This window comes from Labeo rohita, chromosome 24 (genome assembly GCF_022985175.1).
Source record: "Labeo rohita strain BAU-BD-2019 chromosome 24, IGBB_LRoh.1.0, whole genome shotgun sequence".
In the NCBI taxonomy this organism is placed as follows: Eukaryota; Metazoa; Chordata; class Actinopteri; order Cypriniformes; family Cyprinidae; genus Labeo; species Labeo rohita.
The window spans coordinates 17,612,732-17,624,174 of NC_066892.1; the positions used below are offsets into that span (position 1 = coordinate 17,612,732).

General features: G+C 36.9%; 1 protein-coding gene across 1 annotated transcript in view; it reads right to left on the reverse strand.

Annotated features, from left to right (window-relative positions):
* Positions 1-1,004: 1,004 nt before the first annotated feature.
* The window catches only part of LOC127155767 (suppressor of cytokine signaling 6), a 12,110-nt gene continuing 1,671 nt past the window's right edge, over positions 1,005-11,443 (reverse strand). Inside the window, exon 2 of the mRNA XM_051098230.1 lies at positions 1,005-8,884. Within this exon, the coding sequence (XP_050954187.1) occupies positions 7,184-8,761 (1,578 nt within the window). The 5' untranslated portion in view covers positions 8,762-8,884 and the 3' untranslated portion in view covers positions 1,005-7,183. The remainder of the gene's footprint in view (positions 8,885-11,443) is intronic.

The following is an 11,443-nucleotide window of genomic DNA, read 5'->3' on the forward strand; positions in this document are numbered from 1 at the left end:
TACCTTTACATATCTAAACATCTAAATCTCTAAATACCAACAGTATTTAAATATCTAAATAGCTAAGTTATTAAAAATATACGTCTCTCTAATTAAACATTTGAAATGCCTAAAAAAAAAAAATCTAAAAATATCTTCATATCTGAATAAATATCTAAATAAATACCTAAGTATCTAAATCTCTAAGTATCTAATATCTATATCTGAAATACTTAAAAAAACAAAATAAACAAACTAAATAAATATAATTTATATTTATTTAAATAAATAATAAATAGATTTAACTAAACACCAACATAAATATTTACACATCTAAACTAAATATAAATCTGAAATATCTAAATAAATAGCCACATAAGTAAATAAACAAACACCTAAAAAAAAAAAATCTGAATGTCCAATTAGGTGTCTAAATTAATATCAACATATCTGAAATACCTAAAAAAAAATAATAATAAAAAAAATATATAAAACTAAATAAACATCTAAAAAAATATCTTCGTACTTGAATAAACATCTAAATAAATACCTGTTTAAGTATCTATATCAACATAAATATCTACATATCTAAAAAAAAAACCATCCAAATAAATACCTGTTTAAGTAATATCTACATATCTAAATGCCAACATAAATATTTACACATCTAAACTAAATATAAATCTGAAATATCTAAATAAATAGCCACATAAGTAAATAAACAAATACCTAGCTAAACATCTGAATGTCCAATTAAGTATCTAAATTAATATCAACATATCTAAATATCTGAAATACCTAAAAAATAAAAAATAGACATCTAAATAAATATCTTTGTATCTGAATAAACATCTAAATAAATACCTGTTTAAGTATCTAAATATCAACATAAATATCTAATAAAAAAAAAAAAAACACATAAATAAATACCTACATAAACATCAGATACACAAATATCTAAATAAACATTTAAATTACTTAATTATCCAAAGAAATAAACAATGAACGAAAGACAGTACAGAACAAAGCTTTGAATAATTTTTTATTCATAATTTATACCAGCAGATACAAAAATGTTTTAACTGTATCCAAATGTGCAAGAAAACACTATTGGTACTTTCATTAATTCAAATGAACAACAAACGAGAACTGACTTTGGAAAACTGACCATGTAAACTGGAGTGAGCAGACCCTTTTGGACAAAAAGGACTGAATTCAGAGCATTATCATCACTAACTAAAAACGTTGACTACAATTTTTGCATCTGACTTTCTCAAGAGTATACCAAAGTCATTGTGAATACATAGGCCTATATCTAGGTGACATTCTATCTCCCCCATTTCGTAATTAAAAAGGCAATCATAATCGGAAAGCAGCACGAATGTGTATGACACATTAAAGAAATACGTCTGTAAAATTGTACCAAGAGATATAAACAAAGAGAAACTAATCTGTACTAAATACATCATGTAAACATTCACCTTCATTCGCAGCACAAGGACAAAAAAACATGGATCAGAAAAATAGATATTTCAGTGAAGCTCGTTAAGTGCTCAACTGTCATCAGTTTAAAATACTTCAGCGATCCGAACAAGCCACATCTAACGACATACAAACAAAATCGTGAAAATGATATCGAACACGATGGAGTCCCGGCAACTCTGCTCATTTATAAACACATGCTCACACACTGAACGTCTTCAGTGCTTATCTAATTACGCCACACATCTGGGAATTAAAAAAAAAAAAAAGAAATTCAATGTACATTGCGGTCAAACAGTTCACATTTATTTTTTGCATTAGTCGACTTCCACATTCTGGTAAACGCATTTTCAACGAGTTGAAAATCTTGTGCCTTGCCTAAAACATTCCTCTTTTTGTTGCTTACTCAACCACACTCTCAAACACACACAATTTAGCTGATTCGAACTAGGGCTGTCAAACGGTACCGGTTCGGTACTTTCGGTAGTGTAATTTTAAAAACGTCCATTTCCCGCTCACGTTTGAGCCGATTTTTAAACATCGCTGATTGGCCGTAGTGTTCACGCGCTCAACAGACATGACTGTGATTGGCTACAATGACAAGCGCTTCACGCTCCTCGCCTAGCACTCACAAATAAGTCAATTTTGGAATCGAGTCCGATTCCGATTGCTGGTGGAATGTGGAATCGATTCCTCACTGTTGTTTTCGATTCTTTTTCAATTCTTGTTTTTTTTTTTTTAGTTTGGAGGAACCTAATTTTGCCATGAGTGTAGGATATACATGTCTTAGAAAGTAGCCTTATCATAATATGAAGCTTTATTTTTTTTAAAAATTATAATAAATTTCTGGATTTAAATTGTAATTTACTGCACTGCCCATGAAATTAGTCACAGCCCACAGCACAGCAGTGGACATGCGTTTATTGCACGAACTGAACAAGGCACAGTTCAGCTCAATGGTGTTAACTTCAACAGTATGCTTTGCACAAAATTAACAAGCTGTACACTAGTTTTCTTTCAGAATTATCATTGGCTGTTAGAAAAGTTAAGAAATAGCATTTTTTTTTAAAAGATGGAAATAGGATCAATACCCTCCAGTACGTCATGATCTATTCCGTCGTGCAGCGCTCAAAATTGGGAACAGTATAACCCAGTTCCACCGTAAAATAACTTCTGAGTCGTTTTTGAACTGGTTCATTAAAACGATCTATCCGAAAGAAACTTTTCGTGGAAACGAATCAGACTTCTAATCACTATTAGGCAAATTAATGGATGCTCAACGGAAGGGCGCATCCTTAAACTCAGACGAGCTCAGTACTGACTCTTTTCAGTTTATTTTCATGAATCGACATGCAGCGACGTTTGATGACAGCAGCCGAGATATGCAGCCTTCGTATGATGCAGCCTTTCGTTTGAGGCGCCCATAGATTAGCTTTGCTGAACTGAAAACGGCTCTGAATGGGGAGTCGATTCCCCTTGATTGAATCGATTCCAACCTTTGGAATCGACTCTCGATTCCCAATGCCTCGGAATCGAGGAATCGATTCTTTTTGGAATTGATTCCAAGCCCTAGCGCTCACAAATAAGCACAACGTAAGCGTTTGAAAGCCATGTGTGTCAGCGGATCCCTAATACATCTGCATATAGACTGATCTGCTGACAGACGCGGCTTTCCAACGCTTCCGTTGTGCTTGCGCCGTATTTCCACTACAGCGTAGCGAGTGGAGCGGAGTGGAGCGTTTTCCATTCATTCCTATGGAAGTTGAGCGTACACGCATTGCGCAAGCGTTTAAGCTCAGCTTCCACAGGAATGCATTGAAAACACCCACACCACTCTGCTCGCTACGTGCCAGTGGAAATACACGGTTATTTGTAAGCGCTCGGTGAGGAGCGTGAAGCGCTTATCATTGTAGCCAATCACAGTCATGTCTGTTGAGCGTGTGAACACTATGGCCAATCAGCTATGTCTCAAAATCAGCTCAACAGCGCTCAAATGTGAGCGGGAAATGGACGTTTTTAAAACTTCAGTACCGAAAGTACCGAACCCGGTACCGTTTGACAGCCCTAATTCGGACATCCAACAACTCATTTGGAAAAAAAAATAAACCCTTCATCTAAAAGGAAAATGGCAGCAAATAAACACAAAGGTCATATTCTTTAGCAAAACACACACAGATACAGCATTAAAAAAAAAGTTTCCGGGTGCATTAAGGAACAATTTCAGTCTCCGAACTTCCCTCATATGCATTACGTAAAAGAAAACAAACACGTTTTTCACTGAAGGAATGAACTGTATGGGTTATGTTTTCACTAATGAATATTAAAGATGGCAAACTGTGTTTATTTGACAGCTAACCTTCAAAGTCTCCCCGAGGTGTCTCACGAATACTTTCCGCGGCATTGTTCACCGGTTTCTGCGAACGCCAGTTGGCACTTTTTTAAAAAGGCCCTTAAAAGCCTTAGACCATGTGTGGTGTGAAACCGCAAATAGAAAGTTCTGGCTCTGATTCACACACATTCAATATGCCAGCTAAAGAGACATTTATAAGCTCCCCCTGTTTGCTGATTATCCCAATGCAGTCCAAAGCCAATCAGTGCCGAATCATACGAGCGCACGAGCTGAACCGTTTCATGACATATTTATCCCAGCATCATTTAAGCAATGCGCTAAAACCACTATCTCCAGTTTTTCCTATCTGAAGCCCTATTTAAGTCCTCATTAAAGAAAAACAATAGATAATTCCCTTTCAGGTTACAGCGAGGAGGATAGGTGGTGTGGGAGAAACAGTGTATTAATTCTCAAATGTCTGAATGCAACATTTTTTGGCTTGAAGCGGAGTTTATGAAATATTGACAGGCTGACATGCTGCTATTATGCAGGACAGAGGGTGAGGAAAGCCTTCTGCTGTTTGGGCAAAAAAACAAAATCTCTCATATTCACTCAAGAACTTACGAATGCATAATTCCTTTGGGATATTGAAAGTCTGCTTATGGTTCAAGTATAAACGGGCAAAATGTCTCTATAAAACTGTGCTTTTAGGTTTGGGTTTATGTTTAGGCTGTCATCAATTTCTACCATTATTTTCATTCTCTCTCAGCAATAACGAGTGACGGCAATCATTCCAGCACTAGAATAATGGTGTTTATACAAGACAAATAAGATGTTTATGAAACATAATAAACCTTTGCTTAATGTACATAAGCCAAAAATGATTTAGACAGAACAGAATACTGTATGAATCACGCTATACAACATAAATAAAAAAACAACACCTCTTTTGTTCTCTACCTGCTCCCTTTTTGTATAACATCACAGGTTTGTGGCATTCTGCATGTATTCGTCTATAACGTTTGTTTTGGATGTGATTCACAGTCCTTTCTTTTGTGGCCTTCTCATACCTGACTGAACCGAATTTGTTGTTGCACAGATCTACATAAGTATAATGAATGAGTAAATGTTTTACTGTTAAACTCTAATAAATGTAGAACATTAATCCTAAATAAATACTTATTCTCTTATAAAAGTTGTCTGTCGAACTTCGACGTGATCACTGTATTCCACCAAAATTCAGTCATCCAGCATATTCGCAAGTTTCATTAAAAGTACCGATTTGTAGAAGGAAAACTATCAAAACCTGCCAAAAACATGGCTGACATCATATTTCCAGAGAAAAGCAAATTTCTTGTAAGGGTGCGATCACATTCACATGGAAGCCTGTTTCCGCCACCGAATAAAAAATAAAAACGGTAGTTGTGACTTTTTATCCTGCAATTCTGACGTTTTTCATTATATAAAGTCAGAATTGTGAGATAAAAATTTTCCTCTCAATTCTGACTTTTTCACGCAAATCTTACTTTTTTTTCTCAAAACTCACAATTCTGACATTTTTCTTAGAATTGCATGATATAAACTTGCAACTGCACGTTATAAAGTCAGAACTGTGAGATAAAAATGTGCAATTTTGACTTTTTCCCTCTCTCAATTGCTGACTTTTTTTTGTGCAATTCTTACTTTTTTCTCAGAATTGAGATATAAACTCACAATTCTGACGTCGTTTTTCTTAGAATTGCATGATATAAACTCGCAGTTGGGAGTTATAAAGTCAGAACTGAGATAAAAACTTCCAATTCTGACTTTTTCTCGCAATTCCGAGTTTATATTTCACAATTCTGACTTTTGTCACATTGTTGCATTGTGAAATAACCTCACAATACTGATGTTTTTCTTAGAATTGCATGATATAAACTCCTAATTGCGAGTTATAAAGTCAGAACTGTGAGATAACTTGCAATTCTCACTTTTTCCTCGCAATTCCGAGTTTATTTCTCAATTCTTACTTTTACAAGTCTGTATCTTGCAATTCTGACTTTATTTCTCGGAATTGCGAGTTTATATCTTGTAATCCTGACTTTCTTTCTTGCAATTGTTAGTTTATATCACACAATTCTGACTTTTTTTTTTTTTTCACAGAATTGCATCATATAAACTCACAATTGCGAATCAGAAAGTCAGAATTGTTAGATAACTTGCAATTCTGACTTTTTTCTTAGAACTGCATGATTGCAAAGACAATTTTTTTTTTCAGACAATTCCAACTTTTTTCTCAGAACTGTGAGATGCAAACTCACAATACTGACATTTTTCTTATAATTGCATGACATAAACTCACAATTTGTGAATTATAAAGGAAGAATTGTGAGATATAAACCCACAATTTTGATTGTTTTCTTAGAATCGCATGATCGCAATTGCAAATACAACTCTGTATCACGCAATTCTGACATTTTTCCTCGCAATTCCGAGTTTATATGTTGCAATTTTTACTTCATATAAACTCACATTTGCGAGAAAGTCAGAATTGCAATAGTATCTGAATTGTATTGAGTTTGTATCTCGCAATTCTGAATTAATTTCTCCATATTACCAGTTTATATCTCGCAATTCTGAGGAAAAACTCAGAAGTCTGAGATAAAGTGTCACAATTACACCACAATTTTCCTTTTATACAGTGGCAGAAAAATGCTTCCACACATTCATCACTGTTCAGTGAATTTTCATGAGCGAAAAACAAAGTCATTTCAATAGGAACCCACACGATTGGGAATTTCATGCAAATTGCACATTAATGCAACACCCAATCCTCAAATCCAAGTTTTGATAACAGTATTTGCAACATTTCGCGGCATTGTTCACCAGTTTCTGTGAATGCCAGTTGGAGTTTGCGAAAGATTTCCTCACGCAGATTTCGCAACAGATTCCCCACATTGACTAACAGACAGATGCTTGGTTTGAAAGTGACTTTGGGGACTGCATACATGGCTACACTACTGAAAATAGACCTCTTTTGCTCACAAAATTTTACCAATGTGACCACACCTTTACGCTACAGCAAAACTATTGATGAATGATGCACATTAATGCAACATCAAATTCTCAAATCCAAGCTTTGATTAACAGTATCAACAATAATACTAAACATAACCAATACAAATATGCGTATTAGACATGGCATCCCAATCCTAAATGGTTTCTGGTCTTACCACGTTGCTCTCTTGTAAAACACTGAATCTGAGCAACAACAAATTAACCGCATATTTCTGTGGGAAGATCGGATAGTCAACCTACGCAACTGATCACCTGACCTCCATATATGTAAACTGTTTTAAGAACACGCCACTCAACAAAAAGTGCAATTTACTACCGTATCCCACTACAGTCCGTTCAGTAGTGCTTCTCCTGCAAATAATCTTTCATTTTGTTTGGTAAAGGCAGTTTCTGAATCAAATCTATCCGCGTGTACTGTCGGATGACAAAGCGGCAAAGATATTGCAGCGAACGGACTTGCATGAACCGCGAGACGGGATTGGTCAACCGAACGGGGTACGTGGCGGACCCCGGCAGACGGGATCTGGAGTAACAGAACGCGCCGTTTTCAGAGTCTTTTATAGAGTGCTCGATGAGATCTACGATGGAAGTGTGACCTTCGACGTCGGGCTGCTCGTAAAAGCTGAATCTGCCGTTCGAGTGCTCGATCCTGGTGTGAAGCGTCTTTCCCTGTGACCGAAAGCTCAGGCTGAGGAGATAACGATCGTCTGAACTGTCCCTCACCAAAAAAGAGCCGTCTGGAAGGTTGATGAGCTTCTCCTCAGCCTCCCATCGAGTTATAGGTCCCCAGTACCAACCCTGCTTGGCCAGTTTTTTAAGTTCCTCCGTAAGGCTTGTTACAACCATGGGCCCGCTGCTTTGGAAAGAGTCGTACACCCTGCTAACACCGGGAGCGGAATTGGGGTCGAAGTTCAGGTGGTGCCTCACTCTCTCCACAACATGAGAGTCTGCACCACTGAACCCGGAGAGGGTCCTTGGAATATCGTTGTTGGAAAGAGGCGACAGGGAGGGAGAAAATAAAGGTGTGTCAGCTCTGGAGTTGGACAGGACCATCGCCGGAGTACCAGGAAGGTGTCCGTTCACCGCCTGCTCCATGAGAATGTCCGACGGCATGAGATCGTGGTCGTCCGGGCCGTGATCCACGTGCAACGAGCTAGATTCGACCTGATCGACCACTTCCATTGGCGAGGGACCATCCAAGCAGAAGGACTGGGACGAATCTGGGTACATTCCCTCATCTAAAGGCATTGTGTACTGGATGTAGTCCTGAGGTGTGAGTCCAATAGGCACGTGATCCTCAATGTTCAAATGCAAGTTGCCACTCTGAGTCTCCATGTCCTTCAGAGACTCGCTCTGATCCTGGAACAGACCTTCTAACTGGATGTCATGGAACTCCTTTCGGATGCCATTGAGGGAGGGACTGGGATTGGGGGAGTGGACCATAGCTTTGACCTTCACCTCCATCTTGATGCAAGCCTCTTCGGATCCAACGGGCCGGAAAGGCCACGGAGAAGGGCTGTAATGATGGCTTCGGAGTGACGATGATCTTAAGGGCCGCTGGGCTTTGACTTCATTAAAGCTTATCGGGACCGACGAGGAAGAGAAGGTGTCGTCATCATCTCCAGAGCCCACTGCGGTGGAGCCTCCTTTGACTTTTGCCTTCTGTTTGGTGGAAAGTCTCCTCTTTAGAGTGCCCATAAGACTCTCGCTCTTCGATCGGTTCTTATGACCCTTCTCATCCTCCCCATTAAGATCGCAACCTACCAGCCCTTTGGTGTAACAGCCTCCGAAGAGAGAGTCATCCTTGGTGAACTCGGCCGCTAAAGACGGCTGCTGGAGCATGACGAAATCCCCATCTTCTTTGCCCTTTATGTTAAGTGATTTTCTGATCGTCTTCAGACTGATCTTCTTCATCCTTGTACACCCGTTCAGGTGAGGGCATGGGACGGTCCTATATGCTGACCGAAGGATGCTAACCGCAGAGTCTGGCCATTCGACTGGGAAATGTCAATCATGTGAACGCCAAAGCCTTCGCATCTGCAAAAGGTGAGATAAAAGACATCATGAAACAGTGAAATAAAAACATGCAGAATTCTCACTCATTTATTATTTGTGACCCTGGACCACAAAACCAGTCTTAAGTAGCACAGGTATATTTGTAGCAACAGACAAAAATACATTATGGGTCAAAATTATCGATTTTTCTTTTATGCCTAAAAAGGATTAGGATATTAAGTAAAAATCATGTTCCATGAATATATTTTGTAAACTTCCTACCGCAAATATATCAAAACTTATTTTTTGATTAGTAACATGCATTGCTAAGAACTTTATTTGGACAACTTTAAAAGCGATTTTCTCAATATTTTCTTTTTTTTTTTTTTTTTTGCACCTTCAGATTCCAGACTTTTAAATAGTTGTATCTCTGCCAAATATTGTCCTATCCTAACAAACCATACATCATTGGAAAGCTTATTTATTCAGCTTGATATTATGTATAAATCTCAATTTCCAAAAATTTACCCTTATGACTGATTTTGTGGTCTATGGTCACATTTACCATCAATTTTCAAGTTATCCATGACAGATATATTGGCCAGTATTTGGATTTTTTTTTTTTCTGTTTGGCCGATAAGTGTCATGAGCAGGCTTTTATTTTGACACAGATGATTCCCAAATTCCAACTTTATTAGTTTGCTTTTTGACATTTTTAACACTGCTGACATTCAGAAAAACCTGCATTTGTATCCATAAACCTCAGAAAGGTGGATTTGGCGTTATGATTGGTCAGATCGCCTGTCAATCAAGCTGTTTGTGAATGGTCAATTCCGAGTTTATATTTGGCAATTTTGACTTTGACTTGAGTTTATCTTGCAATTCTGATTTTATTTTTCAGAACTGCAAGTTCATCCTGTAATTATGACTTACTTTTTCGCAATTATGAGTTTTTATCATGCAACTCTGGGGAAAAAAAAAAAATTCATTTCTCAAAATTGGCAGTTTATATCTCGCAATTCTGAGCAAAAAGTCAGAATTGTGAGATAAAAAAGCCATTTTCTATTTTTTATTCAGTGGTGATAACATGCTTCCATACATTCATCGTTGTTCTGTGAATTTTCAGTTCATGTGTTTGCTTTTTGACATTAACACTGCTGACATTCAGAAAAACCTGCATTTGTATCCGTAAACCTCACAGTTTTGGCGAATCAAGCTAAAGAGTGCATTTCATTTTTATAAAATGTACTAGGGCTGGGCGATTTTTCTGATTAATTCAAATGTAATGTTTTGCGACAATTTTATTTTTTAGTAATTGAGGAGTCGCGATTTTGCATAGAAATACCATCAAACGTTAGAATTAGACACTCTGACGATATGCCAATGATAAAACTAAATAAAAACACAGGATCCAACCGCATGTTGACACACTCATATCGCTAGGCGCCATTCACACAGAATGCGCTTTTGTTTTGACAAAGATGTGAAGCGGGCAGTGGAATAGGAAAAAACATGCAAGAAGACGGGAGTGAACTTCTTTTATCTTGAGCACAGCATTTTTATAATGCCATTTCATGCAAGAGACGTGAGTGCAACAGTCAAACATGTGCATGATTACATAGAAAAACAACGGAAAAGTAGCACAATCTAATAAAAAAAACCTGTGAAGAACTACTACTGCATGTCTGATATTTCATGTTTGCATCACGATGACAGGCTGAAAGCTGCTGTTCGTTGTTTTTAGACAACACTTATAATTAATAATAGTCTACAGGTGTTATACATTCAGTCATTTAGAAAAACTTTTTTTTTAAGCATTTTCTTTTACATACATATTATTACATTTTTTAACATATGTATAAGACTAGTTTGTATAAAATGTAGTTGTAGTTCATGCAACTTTTCTGGAAAGATATTTAAGTGATTTGCTTAACATTTACATAACATTGACAACGTGTGGCACACTTGAAATACCTTTTTCTTTAACTAGAGGGTTAAAGGAGAAGTCCACTTCCAGAACAACAATTTACAGATAAGGTACTCATCCCCTTGAAAAAAGAAAATACGATTGGTGTTTGACATACTCTAACTGTCTTGAAACAGAATACACAGAGCAAGGCGAGACAAGAGTTTGAGATTAAAAAATATTTAAGTTGTATTTTTTTTTAATGATAATAATCACTAGATAAGACCCTTCTTCCTCGGCTGGGATCATTTACAACCGCATTTGAGATCGTTTGAAGCCACATTTAATCTGCATTTTGGAGGTTCAAAATCAGGGCACCATACCAGTCCATTATATGGAGAAAAATGCTGAAATGTTTTCCTCAAAAAACATAACTTCTTTACGACTGAAGAAAGACAGACATAAACATCTTGGATGACAATGGGGTGAGTACATTATATGTGAATCTTTGTTTTGGAAGTGGACTTCTCCTTTAATAAAGAAAAAAGTTACTTGAATCATGTTGTAGTTACATTTTCAAGTTGACCAGTTAAAATCGTGAAGAAAAAAAAAAAACGTTCTGAAAGAAAATCGAGATTTACATTTTTAAATCACTCATACTCTGTGTGACTGTTCATCTGTGCGAATGATGCATG